This window comes from Drosophila novamexicana, unplaced genomic scaffold (assembly GCF_003285875.2).
Source record: "Drosophila novamexicana strain 15010-1031.04,08,12 unplaced genomic scaffold, DnovRS2.1 tig00000008-arrow-pilon, whole genome shotgun sequence".
Classification (NCBI taxonomy): domain Eukaryota; kingdom Metazoa; phylum Arthropoda; class Insecta; order Diptera; family Drosophilidae; genus Drosophila; species Drosophila novamexicana.
In genome coordinates, this window is record NW_020824765.1 from 2,987,987 (window position 1) to 3,011,197 (window position 23,211).

Sequence of the window (23,211 nt, forward strand, 5' to 3'; positions counted from 1 at the left end):
AGTAAGTTGCATGGTACGAAGCAAAGCAGAAAATACACGAAAGCAAGTGAAATTCGCCCATGCATGTGATGTTATGGTCCGTGGCACAAACAATTTAACGAGTAATAATGACATGTTTGGAAATACTGAACGCAAAGATACCCCACACCAAAAGGTAAGACATGTTTCAATATCAACTTTATTTGCATTATCAACTTTCATTATCAACTTACCTGCAAATACATATTTTTACGAATCAACTAGTTTTAGGACATACAAACAGGATTTATAAATTATTTACTATGTACATACTCAGATTAGCATAGAAGAACTTTCGTAAAACTAAATATTTAATTAAAAGTTATACGATTCCGATGCTCATCTAATTTTATCAAATGATGGGGAAGTAATTAAAAATAAACAGCAAACTCTTGTTATTTATATTTATAAAGAAATATAATTATATTTAAAAAGATATATAAACTTAAAGGGTATACTTGTTGGAAATTCATTTAAAACTTGTTGCTCTGGTGCTGATTAGTCTTAAATCTCTCTCAGTGAGAAGCTGTTCAGCATGTTCACAACACTTTTTCAAACATTTAACATTGTCCATATATGTCTTGGTAAATTTATCATTTAAATACATTTTTTATAAAATAACAATATGGGACCAGCTCTGTGCTTTACATTTTAGAAATGAAATATTTTATCCATTTAAAAATACGTTTAAAGTCCATTAAACAAAAAACCAACGGATTCCGCCCACGTTAGTCTTGTGGTGAAAATCTTGAAGTCGCAAAATAAACTTTCGTTCATTAAACATTAAACCCGCATTTTTCATATAAGAATAGTGGATTTCTCGAAAAAACTTATCAAATAAATTAACACAAGGATTTTTGAATTTAATTTTGAATGAACAAGCTGCGGCTGGAGTTTTTAAATTGATGAAACATATATTTAATAAGTAGGCCGTTTAATATACGCTGAACCCCTTGAGCTAATCTCTTGGGTTAGACCCTAGAGCTAGAGTCACCAAATGTAGCTTCTTATAAGTCCCATACTTTTAACTATTCCTTCTTCATTCATTTGCTTGGTAGAGATTAGAAGGCACTGATCGATTCCAAAATAAATCATTAGGCAAACGCACTCATAGCGCGAGCTGTGTTTGGGGTTGCTGTGGTTCAGGGTATCCCCTAGCGCCTCTTAATTGTGTTTATTTTATCATTGTGTTTATTTTTTTGTAATACTATGTTCATTTTGTTTCAGGGACAATTACTCTTTTATTTATTACGAGTGTTTTCTCAGACAATATTCGGCAAAATGCAGGGGTATGTATAACAATGTGTTTAAGTTAAGAGCATTTTTTACAGCTTGCATCCATTGAATTATCCTTTTATAACTAAATATGCGGCTCAATCCGTCACAAAAGAAAAGTGGAATGCTTAATGCGATTGAAAGCTTAATAAACTGCATTGTTTGACAAAAGTCTGATTGCCTTGCGATCCAATAAACAAGTCTAATATTTCTATTCTTTATATTTCAGATGTGGTCTTATGATCCACAGGCTTTTCTTCTGTACAATCAAATTAGTAATAAACACCCAAGTCAATATAGAAAACTGTACTGGTATCCGACTAGAATGCCAACCATGCCCACCCAAAAACAACGTGTGGGAAAATTTTTAGTTACGCATGGATATGCGAGTGTACGGGAACATAGTCCATATAATGGACTCCAAATAAGGTATTTATCAACATTACAACTTTTTTTTTGCGATAAAAAACATTGAGATTTCGATGGGCTTATCTAAGTTATATAAATTCATAACGTTATTTTAATTTTTTGGCTTTTAGGAACACGTTTAAGAATACTTACGATGGTTATTTGTCACCGCAAGTTCTGCGAACATATTTACGATCTGCTAAATTACCTACGACATCAGCAACAACGACAACAGTAAATACAAATTTAAAAAATATTCATTCAGACTATAAAAGCTTTACAAATTGTAATGAACTTACTAATCTAACATTGCCTGTGAACAGAAATAACGCAAACGTTTCAAATTATTTTAAGGCTGCCGAAAGTATTTCAAACATTATGCCAAAAAATAACGCGACATATGAACCATTCGTAGCACATACGTACTTTACTCTCGATGATGTCATTGTGCCCTATTCAACTGAAAACTTCAAATATAAAGCAAATCAGGAATATATGAGCGAAAATAAATTGAAACCCCAAATCGTTGCTCAAGACAAGCCACTTGCAAATAAGTTCACTGTCAAGATGCTGGATGATGATATTCATAAATTTGAGCCAATAAAATCCACTGAAACTATTATTAAGACAACAACTACGGGAGTTCCACATGTCAAGATGCTGGATGAATATTTTCATAAATTTGAGCCAATAAAATCCACTGAAACTTTAATTGAAACAACAACTGCGGGACTTCAAAATGTCAAGATATTCGATGATGATATTTCTGAATTTGAGCCAATAAAATCCACTGAAACTATTATTAAAACAACAACCGCGGGACTTCCACATTTAAATTTTCTTACAAAAGTCGAAACGAACATACGCAAAGAAATTGTTAATTTAACAACATCAAATCACACAGGAGCAACAAATATACCGAATGCAATATTAAATAAGACAAACAGTATCTCAAAAATAAATGTTTCACCCCGTGAGCATATTAGACTATATACCTTTAATAAGAAAAAGTGCGATACCTGCAGAAAAAGCCAGTTAAGCAGTGAGAATAAATCATTAAGCAACCTCACCCATTATAATGAAAAGCTATTAAATGGTCATTCGACAAAGAACGCATCAAAAATTATAAAAAAGGACAATCGTACAGATAATAAATTCGTTTCCCTTAGAATTAAAAAAACACAAAACCAAACAAATATCGGGCTTCTTAATTCCAAGCCCATTAGCACTACCGAATCTCCGCAATTCAAAAATATAAATAAAACAAAGCATTTTTATTTAAGACGTCGAAAATTGCATGCCAATGCAACAGTATTAAATGCATATAATTTGACACAAGCAAATACTAATAGCTCAAAAAATATAAAGCCCCAGATAGAAGAACCCCAAAACAACTTTACCGACAGGCGAAAATTACGCAACGCACAGCTATTGAATGCAACCACAAACGTTATTTTGGCTCGTTCAAACGCGAATAACGAAGTTACAGCGCTTGCAGAAGAATCTGCTATTATGACAATATCGAATAATAATGGCAAAAGTAACAGAAAGTTACATTTATTAGATGCCCCGGTTATAAACCATCCGAACTTCGCGCATACCACTGATTTACCAAAACTCCCAATCGAAGTTTATTTTACGAAACTTAACCAAAACTGATTTGACCGCAAACACTATGCACAACAAATTAACCAATATCTATTAACCAAAGATTCAATAAATTAATAATTTTAATAAATTTGTAAATTTTTTTAATATATTTATTTGTATACTCTGAACCCATTAAAGTTTATATATTCTTGATCAGCATCAGTGGCCGAGTCGATCCAGGCATGTCCGTTTGTCTGTCGGTCCGTCCGCATGTATGAACATAGGTCCTTCTAGTGCCCGCCCAGTCCGAGTTACTTGCCCTGCTTTCAAACAATCGATAAGAATCCTTATCGAAATCCTGTTTTTTGAGCCAATCTGTTAGGTTTTAAGAGCTAGAGTCTCAAAATTTGGCATGTAGCTTCTTGAATATCTATATATATATCATTGCAATTGCGATTGTATTGTATTCTGAGGTGTGTTTATGTGCTGCTATTTAAATTCGCTATTTTATTCGCAAAAATATAGAAATTCGCGTCTGAACGAAGATAATAATAATGTTTATTAGTACATTAAGTCACCGAAAACAAATTGTTCACTGATAATTGTCAAACAATACACACTTAACAATCTGTTTTATATGCTGGACCATTAGTTCATTAATCAATAGTTTAATAAGCTCGCATTCTTTATAAGGATGGCTTTGCCAGCGTTCGTCTGCATTATATTCTTCGGTATTCGTGATTTTTTCAAAACGATCGTGACTAGCCAAGTGATTTCCAGAGTGCTTTTGACTGATTTTCTTCACTGAATTATTTGTATTTTCACTTCTGCATATTGAAAGGGGTCTGCAACGCAACGAGCTTAGAATATTGGGAAGAGAACTCGAACATTTCACATTTTTAGACTCTTTCTTAATAACTTTCAAATGACTCTTCAGTGCTTCAAAAGTCATATCCAGGATAAAGTGCTTGTATATATTAGAATAGGATCCCTCTCTTTTACTTAAATAACATACTTTGAATAGGATAAAATACAAAAACATAACTACCAAATTGACAAGTTTTTACTTACCCGAAGATGGAGGAAAATGGACAGGCTCTTTATTTAATAGAATTATTGTACTCAGAAAGCATCGTAAAGCCCAATTTAGAAGTTCTCGAACGCATGCATGGGGCAAACTTTTTGCATTTTGGACGACTTCCTTAAATATTATAAAAAAAAAAGTGAATTTAATTTCAGGCAAGTGGAAAAACTATCTCAAACTCTGACTATCCATGTAAGGAGGTAAATAAAATTATTTACTTACATCTATACCAACTGCGATCTCTCTATCCGCAAATATATTTTTCTGTGGACACTTCTCACACTTCATTTCAAGAGGGCTGATAATCGGATGACATTTAAGAGTTGTAGGTTTCGCAATTAGTCTTAAAACAGAATTATCGTTATATAATTTTCTTGTCGCTGCTTGTTTAATAAAGTTTCTTTCGTTTAGATAAGTTTTTTTTAGTAATAAGTTTCGACTGATAAAATTCGCAGCAACAAAACTTGTATATGAAAGTGTTCTCTTATCTTTGAATTGGAGATTATTTTGAAAAATTAGAAGTTTATTAAGTTGTTTCCAGAACTTCTTTGACTGTAAATTACAAACAATTTGTTTACAGATCGTTGAGCTGGATATATCATGCGTCAATAGTATGCAACGCACAAATTCTTGGGTTAAGTCCGTAGAGGTATTTCCTGCAAACATAGGTAAATAGCAAGGCCTATGATATCCCATTGTATTTCTTAAAATTGACTGGCTTTGTGAATTTTCAGCGACTAAATTTGACTTGTTCCGATAAAAGCGCAGTAATCTAGAAAAAATGTTTAAAAACAAAAAGCCAATGAAGGCATACTTTTTATGAGAGAAGAAAATTGAGAGATATATTAAATCCAAGTAAAAAATAATCAAGAATATCAAAAGGAAATATACTCCTTTATAGAAAACAGCCAGTTATTTCAATTTACTTGAGATATAAGAATAAATGGAAACTAGGAAACTCGGAAAGCAACTGACAACAGTAAAAAGGAGGCATATGTGATGAGGTTTTGTTTTGTTTTTCGTCTATTTATATAATATTTTTAAGCAGCATACCTTTTTAAATATTGACGTTCCTCTTCCATTTTGAGCATAAGTCGTTGCTGTTTTTCTTTAACTTTTAAAATTTTTGCCAGAAGTCCTTTAGACTTGAACCGTTCCTTTTGTATTTCAAACCAAGAAGTCAAATATATTGTTCGATCTATAAGCAGTTGTTCGCGAAGTTTTAAAAGATTCTGTAAATTGTTGGAGTAAGACTCATCCGCATTAGTTAATTGTTTAGCCTATATGAGCAGTAAATCATGAAATATGTGATAAACAAACATTTGATAAGGACTTACCCAACCTTTAAGTAATAAATTTCGAACTCTTCTGTTATATAACAAGTGTTGAAATCTCCTCTTAATGTCTGAACTGGAATTTCTTAAAATTGTTTTACCTACAAGAATTGTCTGAGTTTATTTTTGTTTTTTTTTTTTATTGTGGATATACATCGCCAATATACTAACACTTGTAGCTGCGTCTGATGAGCTTATGCAAATAAATAATTGTCAAATTTTCTATTGAACTCAAAGAATTATAAAAATAACTTGGTGTCCTAGTCGGTAATTGCCAGCAGACCTTATATGCTACTTTATTTTTTCTCATTTTATTACGAAAAGTTTTAGAGGAAAAATTGACAGCTTTTATTTTTGTTTTTAACGCAAGTATAAAGTTATAGCGATACTTAAAAACCGATTGCCGCTGTTGCATAAAAGGCAACATAGTGCTACTTCTGCCCTCTAAAGTTCTTTCAAAGTAAATCTATTTATTTCAAGCTGTTCAGTTTCCATATATTTTACGTTCCACTAATATTTAATAGAACGATGACTGAAAGAGACCTGCAATAAAAATAAAAAGCAGTTTCAATTATTTTTCTCTATGAATTTTAAGAGGTGCCTCTTAATATATTTATATACTGTGTTATTCACGATGGACGTGAAACTGGCGTCAGATAAAATTACCTAATTTAAAATAAACCGTTTAAATAAATGTAATTGACGTTTTACCGTATTTTAGGTATTCCCGTAAATTGCCATACCCTTCTTCCGGCTAGAAGTCATCCGCTCTCCGATTCTCTACCCGAAAGTTACGATTATTGGTATTGGCTCAGTTCCTCGCCTGAATAACCGCGATAAAGGGCTGCTGCGCGCGGACTCGCGACATGGCACGATTGGTCTCTCGGAAATGGAAATTATTCTGTTATCACAATTTTATCGCAAGATTACTCTGTCATTGTGGCTACTATTAGGCTATTATGATGGACAGTCCTTGCGAGGGCTTCACCAACATGCTAATTGAACATGCCTCCATAGCGCTTCTTACCGCAAGCCATTCCGGGCTCCCGCTTCGGGGGCTTTAACACGCCTCAATCACCTCAACTAATCAATTTGCCGAGTTGGATGACACTGGCTCTAATATGAGCAAAACAATTCTTGTACAAGCCAAGGACATGCCCACGTATAGAGCTGTAGCCAAGAAACTTGCAGCTAATTGACGTTAAGCCCTATAGGGTGGGTGTGCATGGATTACATCATTTCACATTGCACCATCTGATAAAAGGAGATGTGCTAAGCCTGAAGCCAAGGCCACTGACAGACGGACTGATATGCAGGCCCCGAGATCAAGTTCTCAATCTTTTGCCCGCTCTGCTATCAAATGTGCATCTTGAATTGCAATGCTAACTGCATTTCAGCGTCAAGCGTCGGAGCTTAAATGCTTAAGCAAACAAACGTGTAGCGCCAGCTGCACTTGGTTGTTCCCTAGACGGGCACTCCCGACTAGAACCCTCGCTTGTTCTCATTGAATTGGCCCAGCGTATTACTTCTATGTAGTCCTAGCCGGGCACTCTTGACCAGGTAAGTCATACTCTTTAAAATTCTGGCAACTAAACGTATAATTATTTGTTTTTCCATACTGCTATAAATACCTGTTACATACTACTTCCAAAGTATTTGTGTTAGTTTTCCTTACATAGCTCACACAGTTCTCATAAGTATCAGAATTATAACATTTTTAAAACTAGGAAACGACTACACAAATTTTATTTAGTATGTATTAATGTTTTATGTTTTAATTAAAATTCTTCATGGCAATCTATATTTGTATTTGAATGTCAAAAAAAAAAAGTAAAGGTTCCCGAAAAAGAGCCGAGGGCAAGTTGTTTCAAACATTTAAGCTTCCTATCATACATATATTATCAAATCAAAGACGCAGACTATGCTGACTCAGAAGAAAAATGTCCCGCACGTTTCTATACCCTGTATTTTGTTAATTGACCTAAATGAACTATTTGGCTATGAAAGAAGGCCATTAAAGTAGGATCTCATAGAGTGGGTTAGGTATAAAAACCTATATATACCAGAGCTATACATATATATATATATATATAAATATATATATACCTATATAGATATAGATTTATTATTCTAAGTTTTTATTTCATTTATTTTTTTTACAGTCAGTAATGAAAATGAATACAAAAATATTTGATTTTCATAAGATTCACATATGTCAGGATAATTATAACACATAGGGTCAAGAAATGAATTTTTCAGCATCTCTCGAACATAAAATTGAGTTTATCAAATGATAGTTGGCAGGAACCATATTAACTGAAATTATAAAGAAAACAAACAAATTATTAGGTTAAATAAAGAAAAATAAATGCAGATATATTACTCATACAACTTCTTAAAATATGTAAACGAATAATATATTTTACATATTTACATGTAAAAAATATTTGATTTTGTGTATGTACACTGCGTAGATTTTATAATCTGCGAGAAATGTTAAGAGAATAATGCTGCAGATAAGCAATTTTCTCATTCGCAGCAAATATTTATAGTTCGATCCGAGTATGGCAAACGAAAAGTTTTATTCCCAGTTTGGGGTCGTCCATACCTGAGAGCAACATGCTAAACAGACAGACGAATATATCTGGGATCTGGCTTTTGATGCTGCTTTATGGCCTGTTTCTTAAGTACATTTACCATTTCCAGCAGGGTATACAAGTTAGAGAAATACAATAATAATTAGATACTTACTCTCTCGCTAAATGTGCACCCGTGTCCGTTGACAAACATCCAGCGCCACCGCCAAAGCCATAGCCCTTAGGTCCATACTTGCGTCCATGGCAATTCTTACAGAATAGTGTCTTTTCATGCTCAGTGCAATTTGTTGAGTCCAAAGCCTTATTGCACATACCTTTGAAAAAATGACCAATTTGTATCTGTGCTGTTCAATAAGAGGGTCAAAGAGCTACTTACTGCATTTAAAACAAGTTTTATGGAATTTGTAGCCACCAGCGACGCGCTCTTCAGCGGCGTACACGGACTTGCCGCACGCTGGGCATTTGGGTGTCTCTACCGGAACGAATGGCATTATATTATATCTGCAAGAGCTGTTTTAAATAAATATATTTTTATGATTATTTCGAGGGCAATCAATTATAATATGCGTCAACTTTTTTCAAAAGTATATGCGTAATGTAAGAGCTTTGGTTCTATAAATACATTTAACACTTGTACATACCAACAATGGTACACTTGTAAAGAAGTTCCTGTATGTCAAAGACGATGCCGACTAAACTGGAAAGATTCTGTACTCTGGTAGTCTATATTTGTGGATGCACACGGCACAACAAAAAATATGTTTTGTTAGAAATGCGGCAATAAAGCGATAAATATAATCGACAGTTTTTTGTTTGGCTTTTGATTTCTACGTAACCAGTATGAAAAAATCTATATTACAATTATTTATCTAACATTTATATTTATATTAACAATGAAGTAAAATATTATAGCTGTTACATGCTGTACATTCCTAACTTTTCATACATATATCCCCCCCTGTGCTAAAACAATTCAGAGCATATTCAAATATAGATTATTCTGCAACCATGCATGTACAACAACGTGCAGTCGGATGTATCCGACTCTGGAACGCTCTTAGCTAGCTGTATTTACTTATTCCATTAGCCGAACGGGGTCTTAAATATATTATAAGCTTGGCGACTCATTCTCTGTAGTGCATTTATTTTTAGCCAGATCTCTGGATGACGTCATCAGCAGTCTACATGCAAAATGAGATGGCTCCAGAGTGAGCATGGACTGATATTTTCTGGCTTCAATAACGCGGCATCCAATATTACGCTTAAACAGAGAGACGGCCGGGCAGACGGTATATGTAAAAACCACGTATGCCCTATGTGAACTGGGGATAAAAATACACCACATATTCAATCATCAGTACAGACGTATGTATACATATACATACATATATGCAGGTTTGTATATGCAGACAATGCTTATAAATATAAATAAATGTTGTACACAAACATTCGAAAATGTACATGTGTATGCATATATGTATATACTTATGCATGTATGTTATAGATTTGTATCGGTATTTAATATTTCCTTCCCCAATGCACAGTGGTTGTACTTGTGTGGAGAGCGCGGCCAAAAATGCTTCTATTGAAACTTTTGGGCTATAACTTTTAGCTGTGAAGACGGTCAAGAATAAAATCTGTAATATGATTAGGAGATTCCTTAAACCCTGCTGTGCTAAGATTCTTACCATAACATAGTATTACATCCTTTTATCAGAAGGAAGCATCTCCGACCCCATGTAATATTATATACACGTATCAATTATCGTTCATTTTATAGATATTGCCACAAGAGGGCATGAAGCTTTTGGAAAAGTATACACAGATCGAGCATCTTTCATTTTATATTTAGACATTAACAGCTCCGCTTCCACCGCATACTTATAAATAAATCAATTGAAACAGCCCACACATTTAAGCCACAATTTTAATGCAATTGCGAATATTCTATAGCACAATAATATAGGCTCCTGAAAATTTCATCGAGATCGGCTAAGAAATACAGAAGCTATTAAAGAAAACGTATCTTAATGTGGACTTAGAAGCCACGTGTCTGCGGCAGCTTTCGCAAATTTAGCAAATGTATTGTATTTATGTGTTGCTATTTTAGTTATTTTTTTCCGTTCAAGAAATAAGACTGGAATGACTTTCAGGTAGAGGTTACGTATTCAGCTCCGATTGCAGGATCATTTTTTTTTCAACTTCATTTTATTACTTCTAAAGAAAACGAGCTCGTGGCGCAAGCTGTATTTGGTGTTGGATGAAAAGCTTTACGTGGTACGGTCCATTTTATTGCTATTTTTGGTGTTTTTTTTATCCATGTCTGCCACGCTTCGGGCGAACTGACAATCAAAACCGATGGTTCCTATATAACCCACATATCCTTGGATTTACCATACAATTGATGTAGTCCTGGTCAACCTAAATCTCGAAATATTTCAATTTCTCAATATTTGATCGGAATTGGTTCAGAAATATGAATATGCATGAGCTTCTTTCCCCCTCTCTATGGTTCCTAGATGACCCACATATCTTTAGTTTTACCATACCATTGATAGAGTCCTAGGAACCTATAGTGCCAAATCCCAGCAAAATTTGCCTGAAAGCTTTATCCACATTTAAATTAAGGTTTAACAAGTTAATAACCGTTAAGGTTGCAAAATACCATTGTAGTAGCGCTCGGCCATTAGCTCTTATTTTAAAATCAAAATTCAGCTGAAATACCAGGCGAACAGAAGTGCCCAGAAGGTAGATTCACGTCTACTGTTAATCAGCAGCTTTTATTTAACATCTCACTGTTAACCAGCAGCTGCAGCTGTTACTTAACATACCCCTGTTAACAGCCGCTGCTCAGAAGGGGGCGTTAGATTTGTACGGAAATTTGGCAAAAATACCAGGCGAACAGAAATTCCCAGCAGGTAGATTCACAGAAAAATTTAGTTTAATAGTTGACTGTTAATCAGCAGCTGTTATTTAACAGTTCACTGTTAACCAGCAGCTGCAGCTATTACTTAACATACCCCTGTTAACAGCCGCTGCTCAGAAGGGGGCGTTAGATTTGAACGGAAATTTGGCAAAAATACCAGGCGAGCAGAAATGCCCAGCAGGTAGACGAACTAAAATTTTTGTGAATCAAAAATTTCATTGCATACCCAAACGGGGCGGGCGGAGGAGCAGCTGGTTGCTTAAGTTTTAATTAAAATTCGGAGGAAGTACCAGGCGAACAGAAATGCCCAGTAGGCAGACGAACTAAAATTTTTGTTCCCAATAGTCAACTGCTAAATTAATGATCACAAATTTTAATGGCCACAACATTCTCTTAAGCTGCAGCAATGTAAAAAGGGGACTGAAAGCATGAAGTATACTTATTTTCGGACTGTTTCCGTACGCATTTTGCGGGGATTTAGTCCTTTAGGTTCGCCAGGACTATATAAATGCTATGGAATTACCAAGGATATTTGGGTCATCTAGGAATCGAGGGATAACTTCTGTTCATTACATTACCCGGTGTGTAAGGTAGTCACATTAGTCACAATAGATATTATAGCTTCAACACGTAAGTAATAGACTTTATTTACATATATATTTACTAAGTTTATTTAGTGGATATACATTTTAGCTGTGTGGAATGACAATCTGTTCTTATTTGGTATTTACCGCTACTTTTCAGAGATTTTTCTAGCCTAATAAATAAATAAGTCAAAAGTAATTTAAAGAAAAAACTATAACTAAATTACTTTGATTATTGAGAAGACCATTCGTTTATTGAATAAGGACTTCCCATATATTGTTGTTGGCGAATTGATTCGTTATTTGATTGGTGGCTTCCAACTGAATTCCAGGGTTGTCTAGGAAAGACATTTGAGTTAATATATGATCCGGAACTACCGCTATACCCAGCCGGTGAATGGAAATTGGAATGATAGGGAGCGAAATTAAAATGTCCATAAGGGGCATAATTATTAATATGATAGTTGGCTGTTGAGGGTGTATTCTTATTGTCGTAGTAATTATAATATTGGGGTGTGAACGTGTGTGGAACATTTTTACTTGAAAAATATGATTCTTCCGGCAAATCGTTGTTAGAAGCTATAGGCTGTTGATGTATTGCACTCGACTGAATATTAGCAGAACTACTATAAGGTTCGACAATAGGTAACTGTGCTTCATGCTTGTACGGTTGCTGCTTATGGTATTCCAAATTATCATGCATCTGGTGCAGACTTGCTGGCATGCTGTTTAAGCTTTCGATTTCATTATTATTTTGCAAAATTTGAGTTTTATTTTGCTGTAGATCATCTAAAATGCCTGTTCTAGGTAATGGTGGATCAGACGGTTCGACTGGTAAACATTCCGTGTTATTGACTTCATTTGTTTTTCGCACAGTTGATGTTTCCACGGGTTTCTCTGAAATCAAAGAAAAATATATTTTATAAGTAAGAACAACTCTCTATCGCTAGTCTTAGCGTTGGTCACCAAGCATTATCAGTTATACAGTCAAGACAAACTCTTTTATATAAGCATGTAGACAAGGATTACATTCTTACCTTGCTCTGGCGATGTAGGTTTTGCAACATCTGTGTCGCAGTCTGATGTTATGTCAATTACGTCTTCTTTGTTGGTTTTTTCTTCATCTGAGCGCTTGGATGTTGTTCTGATTGCGATAATTTTTCCACTATCTAATTGCATATATATTCCTTTCGCTGATTTTAACACCATAACTCTTTGGCCGGCCTTGAGTATTATATTAGATTTTTCCGATGAATTAGTAGGTATGACAACATCTGAAAAAGGAATTGTATTCGAGACATTTAACGATGAGAATAAATATAACAAAACCGTATTGTAATATAAAAACGTAATAAGGCTGCTCTTAACGAACGACCGATCAGACCCCTAAGAACTGGTGCTATCGAATCACGAAATTATTTTACGTATAATATATACGGTTAAAGCTATAGCCTACAGGTTAAAGATAAGGTGGACAAAAATACCATGGATGGAAGTCGGATACCTTGGAGCTGACAAGGAAACTAGCTGCACTTGGAAACGTCGACGACTCAAAGCTGGGCGTCACCGATGATGATTGCACGATGAGAAAAGATAGCATCCCTGGGAGAGGGGGGGTGGCGTAGAGCGGAGCGGCAACTCAAGGAGGCCCTTCGCAGGTTCTAAGCCGTATTCTTCTCCAGCAGGTTGGAAAGAATGGTCTACACCCACGACGCAGAATACTCGCTCTGGCAAGCCACAAATTGACCTTGCGCCGAATGACGGGAGCTGACTGGTAGGTCAGAAATTCAACCTAGCACAAAGACCTCAAAGTGGCGACCATAGACAGCCGGTACAACGAACGCTTGCAGTGGCACTGCAACCGGGTAGCAAAGAACCTCGTTGGGAAGTGTGTAGTCAGAAGGCTTTAAGAGAAGATCGTTCAAGGTCCTCCTCCAACTACGAAAGACGAGACGCCCCACACAACATGCAGTTAACATATCAGTTCTGAATAAACCCTCCACGAATTTGCAACGGAATCACCTTTTTCTAACGTGAAGTACTCTGAGTTGTGAAATCTGTATATTCCGCCCACCACAATGCAAAGATAACTTATTTTTTAACAATATAATATGCTTTAAGACTTTACTTACCCAGGGGTAACGTCATTTCTTGAGCAGTCATTCCTTGTCTTTGCCACACTTCGGCAGGTATCCAACGGGTCGATCGACCTCCACTAACAGGGTTATTTTTTTTGGTCTGTATCGGTTTTATCTAAAAATGTTAACAAAAATAAATAAAACAGACTGATTTAGTATTATATTTAATTTAAGGTTGTATTCATAAGACCTAAAAAAGCCCTCTACCCAGCGCCGAGATGCACTCGCGCCGCAAGCTGCTCACTTTATCCCGTAGTTGTGTTTCCTCCTTTCTTATATTCTTACAAAATTACATAATTTTGGACTTCGAGATCGTAGATAAACTTGTATAGACCTACATTCCAGTCTCTAGCTTTTGTGGGTTCTGAGATTCTTGCTTTCATACATACGGACGAACAGAAAGACGGAGATGCTTAGATCAACTTGGCTATAGATGCTGATCAAGAATGGTCGACATTATAGCATATATTACACTTTTTAAAAAGTACGGCTTAGCGTTTGACTATTGAAATGAGGCTCTTCGAAACGGTTAAATATGATGTGGTTATTTATTTCAATGTATATCGCTAATTTTTATAAATGATCAATGTTTTGATGGAATACTTACCGAAGCCACTGGTCGCGTGATAATAGTACCATCAGAGTTTAAAATTTTGTACTGCATTTTTCCTGAGGCGTATGCAAACTTTTGATTAACAGACGCTTTCTTTTCAAGTTCATAGCTTCTATGGGCCTGTCTTTTTTCAGCTTGTGATAGCTTCCTATCTTTTTGATCAACTAATAAGCTTTCATGCAGAAAAGGATCTTTTGTTATACAGTTCGCATGGAATTCAACAATTTTATTAACAATTGGATCCATATGACTCGTTGTTGGAAGAAATTTTTCATCTTTTTTTTTGTCTGCCATAGAAAGCTTATCGATATCATTATTTTGAGTAGTTGGTTCATTAGACTTCTGACCGTCACTGTCAATAGGATCACCGTCTGAGCTGTAATCGTGACATAGATTTGTTATATCTCTCATAGACAGATGCGCCTCCGGATTGCATTCATCAACAATTCTATCAGACATCCCTTGCTTTTTAATTTGCCTGTCATATATTTTTTTTTCTAGACATTTATCCATTACAATTCTGTACACATAACACGGCTTTGTTTGTCCATACCTGCAATACAAATTGTATTTACGCGGTTTAATTTATTTAGCAAATGTAGGTAATATAAAAACAAGTGATAATATGTTTATTGCCCATTCCTACTTGTGTGTATAAAAGAATACTTTTTTCAAACGACTTATATGATAGTATAGTCCGATGTTGATAGGATTTTGGTCGTATGTAAGGAGTAGACATCTTAAAGCATAATTCCACTATCAACATTTCGTAAATTGTTTCGCGAATGTCGCTTTTTTTAATGTGATCCATGGTCTGCTGCAAACAAATTACTTACCTATAAATTCTATATACTGCTTGAGTGTCGTGGCAAGGATTCCAGCTGGCATCAAATATTATAACTCGATTGGCTCCAGTCAAGTTAATACCCAAGGATCCGGCTCTTGTAGAGATTAGGAAAAGCTTAATATTACGATTTGCGTTAAATTCATTGACGAGCCTTTCTCTTTCTTGCGATGAAGTCGAACCATCTAAGCCTTAAAATATATAAAAATTAGGTAATGTTGTATTTATTATTAACTTGAAGCTATATATGTAACTTAAAGATACAATTTATTTCTCTTGACCCTTTAAGCGTAATACCTAGTATTGATACGTCTCAAGGTCAGCTTGGTCGGCTTGGTAATAAAAGACCACATTAAATTCTTACTAAATTAGCAAGCACAGCCGTGGGCAGCACTGGACTTAGTAGCCGTGGTATACGATGGCGTCATCATTATCAACGGCGTAATCTTCCGTAAAACACCTTTGAATCGCATTTTCCACAGATTTTGTGAAAATTTGAAACGCGTCTTAAATTAATTTTCTTTGAGCTCTTTGAAAACAAAGTTGATCACGAAACTCAATCCACCAAATCTTTGACCCCCATTTTCACGGAAAAGGGATGGATTTTCCGAAAAGTGTAGGAACATATTTAAAGTGAATGAAGTGAACAATGACCTTTCTCGATTTTTCTAAGCTTTCGGGTGGAATTTTCTACAACCTCGGCGATTACCATATGATAGGCAAGGTAGAGAATGGCAATTTTAAATAAGATACTTTGAACTTACACCAATAAATATTAAAATAAAATTTGATGCAATACTTACGAAAATAAGAACTGTTTCGCATCCAAAAGTTTGTACTGCATGGTACATAACTTGATTTAAGGAACCCTTCAATTAGATTTAATGTCAAGAGGCTTTGGCTGAATAACAATATTCGATCACCTTGAAATATGCTTTCTTTCATAATGCAGAAAAATATTTCCATTTTTGGTGAACTTGATATTTGACCAGATATGTAGTTTTTCATAATGTCCAGCGCCCAAGAGCATGAAAACTCTTCATTTCTTTTTGGCTTAATTGTTTTTTTATTTATGTCGTTTATTATATTGCCAATGCTCTGTTTACTTGAATTGTTATTTTCACTTGAATTTGCTTTTATTCCTTCAACATTTTGCTGTTGATTAAGTGAAGTTGGATGAATATTCCTTTCAACTGTTTTTATTTCATTTGTATCAAGGTCAACTATTTCGGAGGAGCCAGTAATAGTTTCAAATTCTTTTGCCATGCTCGAATCAGTTTGTTTTATAACTTCAACATAACTCGGTTTAGACGGTATACTGGAATCCAACCAATAATTGCCTTTCCCTTCGGAGCTGTAAGTTCCAAAATTAAGCTGATCCTCTTTGTCCGTACAGTAATTCCCACAACTGAAAACCAGAATATTGTTAATAAAACTTTTAAAGCTTGGTTATGAATAAATTACCTTTTATTAGAGTAGATTTTATTTATATCCGAGCTTGAAGGTACACGGTCATAGCTTCCATTCTTAGTTTGTTGAGCGATTATTGGTTCAACTTTATCGGTTGCGCAAAAGTTTGAATCGATGACTGGGCTTGTAGTGCTCTTAGTAGATTCTTCTATTTCAATTTCTAAATCTAAATCAGTCTCACATTTTTTAAGAAAGTTATATAAAACATCCGGATGATTCCAAATCTTACAACAGACAGCAAAAGCTTTTAATGGATTAGGAAATGCTTTTTTTCTCACCACATCGGTCATAAAGGTATCGTAAAGTTTCCGTTGAAATGGAGTCATTCGAACCAGAATAACATATTCTAATTTTGGTGGCAGAGTGCATTGTAACACAGTATGTGAGCGCCGTTGAACAAAACCCAATAGTAGAGAATGAAGAACGTGAGCCCTGTATCTCATTAGCTTTATATCATCCGGTGTTGAGTCCACACATTGACCATTTTGTATAGGTCTCTCAAACATGTTACAAAACTCTGTTCTTGTTCCCAAATAATTAGGTCGTACAAAATCCACCATACACCAGTATTCCAACAAGTTGTTTTGCAAGGGATATCCAGTTAAAACTATACGTCGACGAGTTCGTATTTGCTTTAAGGCAAGGGATATACCAGCATGGGAATTTTTTATTCGGTGGCCTTCGTCGCAAATTACTAAATCCGGTCCAGGTTTTACTAAAGCTTCATACACCAAGTTCATTAGATCTTTGCTAGAATCGTGCATATCATTTATTTGAGAGTTTTTGTTGCCTCTTTTCTTACGTGTAGAAACTAGTTTTAATGCCAATAATCGGAATAATTCATATCCGATCAAAAGTACTCCCCCTTTGTGCACCCAATTTAAAATAACCTTTGCTCGAGCAGTAAGGTTCTTTTGTTGATCGTTTAGTACAAAAATGTCAAAATTTCGGGGACGAACGTTTGAATCTGCAGATTGACGAGGGATCCACATGTTAAATTCACTTAACCAATTTTGTAATGTATTAATTGGCATTACGCATAAAACCGTCTTTGCGGATGTGTGCCTTAAAAATATATCACAGAAGGAAACAACTTGTAGAGTTTTGCCTAGTCCCATTGAATGCGCAAGTATACATCCAAATCCGCTCGATTTTTTAAATCTTCGTGTAGACTCAATTATATTGTCATATAAAAATCGTACTCCGCCAATCTGATGGGGTTTTATAACTTTAGCTATTTGAGGAGCTAAATACAATGTTTCTTCTCCTTCAGGATGCGCAATATTTACAACTACACGACCATTTTCATCAGGAATATTATACAGATCTTTGACATGCATTCCACTGTTTGTTGCATCGTCACTTTCAATCAAATCATCCTCTTCTTCCGACAGTAATATACAATCGTCATCTGAACTGTCGTCAATTGTAACTACTTCATTTGAGGGTTCGGTACAAGTGTCTTTATCTAGTACATCCTCAATACTGCAACTTAAACTACTATTTGATTCATCACAAGTTACTGAAGCCAAGTCATCTTCGGGTAGGCCAACACTATTACTAGTATTCATAAAAGGAGGGGTTGGTTGTGAGCCACAGTTAACTTGATTTGAATCCTCAAAATTTAAAATGCGAAAAATATTTTTGTGAACTTCTTGTTTTCTTATTTCACGCATTGATTTTTGCTGTCCGGCAACTCGGGCTAAACGTTCTGACTCCTCTCTTTGAGCCGCTAGAGTTGTTGTATCTAAATTGTTTTCATTCATCACATCTCTTATATTTCTCCTGAGATAATTCGTTTTTTTTTCTTCGGCTGTTGTCATCAAGCCTTTTTTATTGCTTGTACTTTCATCCTTCGTTACCGCATTTTTACGTTTATGTCCATGGGGTGAAACAACTGAATTTTGTTTCAAATCATTTGATGCTGATGCAGTGGCACATTCAACATTAATGTTAGAATTTAATACTGTGGACATTTCACTAATTCTCTCTTTAGGATCGAAAGATTGTTTGCTTAAAGTCACATCTGAATCACTTAACAACATTATTGGTGATTCATAATTGATAGCATTTGAGCTCGAACATGCATTCTGTATTTCTTCATTTTTAATTAATGTTGGAGCCGGAACCAGTGTCTGATTTTCATCCTCCATATTATGGTTTTTCGCTTATCTATATATTAAAAATAAAGTAATAAGTTTCATTAGAATAGTAAATCTATTTTCAATTACTTAAAATATAAATGTACACATTATGGTTGTAGTCGCAGTATATCTATATTTAAAATGTACTTTCACAAATTACTATATAAATTAACTTAACTATAAGTTATATGTATCCACTCAAATTGTTTCCCAGAGATCACCAAGAGAAGGTCATTTTCATAGGGTTTGGCTTTTTGCTCATGGTTTGACCTCTGGATTAATTTGGCATCTATATCTGGCAATATTATTCTTGGGCAAAATTCATGAGATGATGGTACCGTCAAATATCCTATATAGACATAGATCAACATTTACTCCTCTTTATTAATGGATTTATTAATCGACATTTTTTTTAAGCTTCAAGCTTCACGGTATGAAAAACATTTAGGTCGAGAGAGCCAAGAACTTAATTTTTCCGGCTTGAGGGCTTGAGCAATTATAGTTACAGACAAACATTTGGTCAGTCGACCCTTGCAGAACGTATTATAATTCTGTCGTGAAATGTGTAACACATAGAAGGAGACATCTCCGATCCCATAAAGTATATATATTCTTGATCAGTATCGACAGCCGTGTTGGTATAGCCGTGTCCGTCTGTCTCTTTCTATGCGAACTAGTCTCTCAGTTTCTGTTGCACGCAGTTCATATGTGAAACCAGCTGGATCGGACCACTATAAGATATTGCTGCCATAGGAACGATCCGTCGAATAGTAGCTTATTGTATAAACAACTTTTTTGTTTATCAAGATATCTTGACCAAAGTCGCAATTTAAAGGTTTTACTATATGCCCTACATTTATGCAAAATCTTTTTTACATCGGACAACCATATCATATAGCTTCCATAGGAACGATCGCTTGAAAATTAAGTTGTATGAAAAACTTTTTGTTTATCAAGATATCTGAACCATACTCGATATTAACTATTTCTCCCATGCTGCTTAGATGCGGGTTGGGTCTGCGAGGGTATTAAATCTTCGGCGTGCCGAAGATGTGCCTCCTTCCTCTTTTTTTTCTTAATTTTACTTCATTTGTCAATTTAGGTTCTAGTGCAGTATAATTTCGATTTCTGTCTCCATAGAGGCCCAGCTTATACAGGTTTTCGTTTAATAACAAATTCGTTTTATCATGAAAATTGATTTTATACTTTACAACCGCATTGTTGCCTTTGTCTGTTTAATGATTAATTTGACACGACGCTTTCTGAGTACCTTTTCCGTGTTTTTGGTGAAAAAAACTTAGTGCTAGAAATCGCGATAGGATTATACCTTCCAAAATATACTTTGCACGTCTGCAATTACCAACAAAACTTGGGCATGGAATGCAAAGGAGAGTACACAGTGAAGGTTCATTGTAGTACATTTTATTTTAGTAAAATTGACAGTGTACATTAACTGTAACATGTAACTGTAAATAACCATAAATATTAACGCTATTAGACGAGACGGGCGTGGTTGAAATATGAAAACTTTATATATATTTAATGTGATGTCCCAAGCTGTAATATTATCAACAAAAATTGTGTTTCCAAGGGTGAGCATAACATTAAATTTAATAATCACTTGAATTAATGCTCTACATCTGTATTTTATTGACATGTTAATATGTTCTTGTGTGTGTTTATTTTTATGATTTGTCTGCATAGAATATAAACGTTAATTACTACTTACACAAATTCCGATTTATGGAGTATTCTTTATTTTTTTTAACGCACTTTTTAGATACTCCTGCACATGTTTTTGACTTGATTAATGTCTTTTTATTTTAACACACATATGCTCCTACAACATTTTATACAACAAATATTTATAGCCGGCGAGTCAGTGTAAAATTTAACTTTCAGAGTACACCTGCATTTGTAGGCATACAAATAACTTTATGGTTGCATATACTTTTTTCGTTGTAATATTGATACACACATATGGCCATACGCGTTAGCACAATCACTGTTCACACATTCAAATTACTGTGCTATAATTTAATATTTTTAAGTAAATCTGCCTTTTCACTTTAAAAATATGTATATCTACAGGATTCCAAAAAGTTACATATACATATGTACATACAAACAAAGATTAGAAAACTATCGATATATCGGATGTGAGTATTTTATAGTTAAGAAACAGAGTTTCCATATTCATTGGAATTTTAAGAATAAACTACTTTCGGTCGTTCCGCCCAGCTTGCGCGAGCTTCCTACGCTGCATTTATCGACTGCGCTAGCAGCGTTTTTAGGCAACAACGGCAGTGCAAAAATCATAAATCTAAGTTATTAATTATAATTGATTGATAACACCCGGATTAAATTTTGCTTAATTACAATTAATTATAATATTTATTTAAGTCAATACCTTAAATCCGCTGCAGTTTTTCGGGTAGCCAAGTATCACCAAGTGGAGGATACAAGCAAACTAAATAAAATACACAATAATTTATGAGGTTATGTTTAGTGCTAATCTTTGATGTCAGCGATAAATGTTCGAAGTGAAATATTAAAATATTTTATTAAATATTTAATAAAAAAAAATATAAAAAGCAAAAACAAAAAAAATATTTTGCTATATGTGCCTGCATAAAGTTTACGTTTGTTACTGACAAATTGTAAATCTAGGACGTCAGATCATTGTTAGATTTAAGCGATGCTGCATCGTGAAATACGTTATTGTGCTTGTACTTGTACTCAAAACTGTGGGCTGATACGAGGAATACGGTGCAGATTCTTTTCTATAGATTATTTAAGGTCTAAATCGATGGCGTCGGTTGTAGCGTGCCATGGCTGGCCAGCATCCTTGCGTGCTGTCTTGGCTTGAACTTTTCTTACGCGATGCAGCTGGCCTGCTCACGCCGTGCCCCAATTTGGAATGGTAAAAAATATGCAGCTTGTTTTGCGGCTGTAATAGCTAGTCGAGTCCCTCCATCGATCGCTTTCACCTGTGTCCCGATTTTCGCAGGGAATATGCTCCTTATTGGGAGAGCCACCTTCAATGGCGAATTAAGTGACTAAGCCACTTTACGGCGCTGTGCAACATCTGCGAGGTAGATGGGCTAGAAGGTCGTCTCCAGGTAGTCAACACACGCATTCGCCTTCTCCTCGTCCGATGGAAACCAGAAGCCAAATTGATCCGTGATCGGAAAGGCGAAAAAAAATGTTCCTTCGAGTCGTAGCCAGCTGTCGACGGAAACGTTTGGACACCTTGACAGAGGGATCACCGTTGCAGAACACCCTCCTTAGACACCTTTTAGTAGGGAGCTTCTAAAGGTACGAGTGCGAGTCGGAGTTTGCGGATGCACGGCTGGCAGCATATGTTTTTGTGCGACGTTGAGCTCAAGGCAGAGGCAGAGCTCAAGGCGGTAGACGACCAAATTAGGGCGCGGCGGGAGCAATTTGCGGATGCCAACGACCCACATGAGTCTCTCTTCTGAGGAGAAATACTGGGAGAGATAAGTCCACCTTCTCTTATTTTCGAGGCTTTTTTGGGCTTGAACATTCTCATTTGCCAGCTGGCTTTAGGCTTAGGTGGGTATTTGCTGAGAAAGGTATGGACCAATAATATTAAACATTAAGTATATCAAAGCTTTAAAGCAAAGTTTAAATTTGTGTTTCTTAACCTGTCTTGATATAGAATTATAGTAACCTGTCTAACCTAACCTATAGAATATTCGTATATTCTCAAAAGGACAATTGCATTAAACTGTGGCTTAAATGGCTGGGTAGTTCCAACTGGTTTATTTATTCGATTAATACCTATGTTGTATAGACGGGGTGTGTTAATAGTTGTTGACTGAAAGATATTTGATATATATATATATTCCTATTTAGTGTCTCTAGCTCTTATCATTTACGACTCATTGGCTCAAAAAACAGGATTTCGAAATCGATTTTTGGCGATTACATGGAAACGGTGAAAGTTATCGATTATCGGCAACAAACTCGTACTGCGCATGCACTAGCAGAACCTACATTTCAAATTTGAAGTCGCTACCTCATTGGTTCCGAGGACCTAGCATTCATACTTAGGGGCAGGCGAACTTGCCTAGATCTATTGATGCTGACCTTAAATATATATACTTAATGGGGTTTGAGAAGCTTTCATCTGCCTGTTACACACATTTGGACAAAACCATTA

At 35.3% G+C, this 23,211-nt stretch overlaps 4 protein-coding genes across 11 annotated transcripts; 1 reads left to right on the forward strand and 3 right to left on the reverse strand.

The window, feature by feature from the left end:
• The first annotated feature begins 592 nt into the window (after positions 1–592).
• Positions 593–3,397, forward strand: LOC115759350. Its single transcript, XM_030700275.1, has 4 exons — positions 593–602; positions 1,246–1,307; positions 1,523–1,722; positions 1,833–3,397. The coding sequence occupies exons 3-4, from the start codon at positions 1,523–1,525 to the stop codon at positions 3,358–3,360; spliced, it is 1,728 nt and encodes a 575-aa protein (XP_030556135.1). The 5' UTR covers positions 593–602; positions 1,246–1,307; the 3' UTR covers positions 3,361–3,397.
• Positions 3,398–3,834: 437 nt separating this feature from the next.
• On the reverse strand, positions 3,835–7,459 carry LOC115763715. Of its 7 annotated transcripts, none has more exons than XM_030706427.1 (7): positions 7,385–7,459; positions 5,881–6,252; positions 5,713–5,810; positions 5,429–5,655; positions 4,598–5,147; positions 4,363–4,492; positions 3,835–4,305 (listed from the first exon to the last, which is right to left on the reverse strand). In XM_030706427.1, exons 2-7 carry the CDS (start codon positions 6,134–6,136, stop codon positions 3,884–3,886), a joined length of 1,683 nt encoding a protein of 560 aa, XP_030562287.1. In that variant the 5' UTR covers positions 6,137–6,252; positions 7,385–7,459; the 3' UTR covers positions 3,835–3,883. The 7 variants fall into 7 exon arrangements, with proteins under 7 accessions (XP_030562287.1, XP_030562295.1, XP_030562271.1 ...); XM_030706435.1 differs by having other exon boundaries at positions 5,429–5,607; positions 7,341–7,459; XM_030706411.1 differs by having other exon boundaries at positions 7,341–7,459.
• A 400-nt stretch (positions 7,460–7,859) lies between these two features.
• Positions 7,860–9,041, reverse strand: LOC115758132 (muscle LIM protein 1). Of its 2 annotated transcripts, XM_030698678.1 has the most exons (4): positions 8,948–9,040; positions 8,683–8,816; positions 8,461–8,620; positions 7,860–8,025 (listed from the first exon to the last, which is right to left on the reverse strand). In XM_030698678.1, the coding sequence occupies exons 2-4, from the start codon at positions 8,795–8,797 to the stop codon at positions 8,022–8,024; spliced, it is 279 nt and encodes a 92-aa protein (XP_030554538.1). In that variant the 5' UTR covers positions 8,798–8,816; positions 8,948–9,040; the 3' UTR covers positions 7,860–8,021. The 2 variants fall into 2 exon arrangements, with proteins under 2 accessions (XP_030554538.1, XP_030554542.1); XM_030698682.1 differs by lacking the exon at positions 7,860–8,025 and having other exon boundaries at positions 8,457–8,620; positions 8,948–9,041.
• Positions 9,042–11,879: 2,838 nt separating this feature from the next.
• On the reverse strand, positions 11,880–21,097 carry LOC115759583 (helicase ARIP4). The gene is made up of 8 exons (XM_030700554.1): positions 20,755–21,097; positions 16,876–19,053; positions 16,215–16,819; positions 15,404–15,602; positions 14,562–15,120; positions 13,949–14,069; positions 12,854–13,090; positions 11,880–12,713 (listed from the first exon to the last, which is right to left on the reverse strand). Exons 2-8 carry the CDS (start codon positions 19,032–19,034, stop codon positions 12,049–12,051), a joined length of 4,545 nt encoding a protein of 1,514 aa, XP_030556414.1. The 5' UTR covers positions 19,035–19,053; positions 20,755–21,097; the 3' UTR covers positions 11,880–12,048.
• Between the last annotated feature and the right edge of the window lie 2,114 nt (positions 21,098–23,211).

Excerpts from the sequence above, each read along its gene's own strand:
- LOC115759350 (XM_030700275.1), top strand. The coding sequence starts at position 1,523 with ATGTGGTCTTATGATCCACAGGCTTTTCTTCTGTACAATCAAATTAGT. Across the intron at positions 1,723-1,832 it reads TATAATGGACTCCAAATAAG|GAACACGTTTAAGAATACTT; the intron begins GTATTTATCAAC and ends TTTGGCTTTTAG.
- LOC115763715 (XM_030706427.1), bottom strand. The coding sequence starts at position 6,136 with ATGTTGCCTTTTATGCAACAGCGGCAATCGGTTTTTAAGTATCGCTAT. Across the intron at positions 5,148-5,428 it reads GAACGTCAATATTTAAAAAG|ATTACTGCGCTTTTATCGGA; the intron begins GTATGCTGCTTA and ends CATTTTTTCTAG. Across the intron at positions 4,493-4,597 it reads AGATCGCAGTTGGTATAGAT|GAAGTCGTCCAAAATGCAAA; the intron begins GTAAGTAAATAA and ends ATAATATTTAAG.
- LOC115758132 (XM_030698678.1), bottom strand. The coding sequence starts at position 8,797 with ATGCCATTCGTTCCGGTAGAGACACCCAAATGCCCAGCGTGCGGCAAG. Across the intron at positions 8,621-8,682 it reads TAAAACTTGTTTTAAATGCA|GTATGTGCAATAAGGCTTTG; the intron begins GTAAGTAGCTCT and ends ATTTTTTCAAAG.
- LOC115759583 (XM_030700554.1), bottom strand. The coding sequence starts at position 19,034 with ATGGAGGATGAAAATCAGACACTGGTTCCGGCTCCAACATTAATTAAA. Across the intron at positions 16,820-16,875 it reads AAAATCTACTCTAATAAAAG|TTGTGGGAATTACTGTACGG; the intron begins GTAATTTATTCA and ends TCTGGTTTTCAG. Across the intron at positions 14,070-14,561 it reads TCACGCGACCAGTGGCTTCG|ATAAAACCGATACAGACCAA; the intron begins GTAAGTATTCCA and ends TAACATTTTTAG.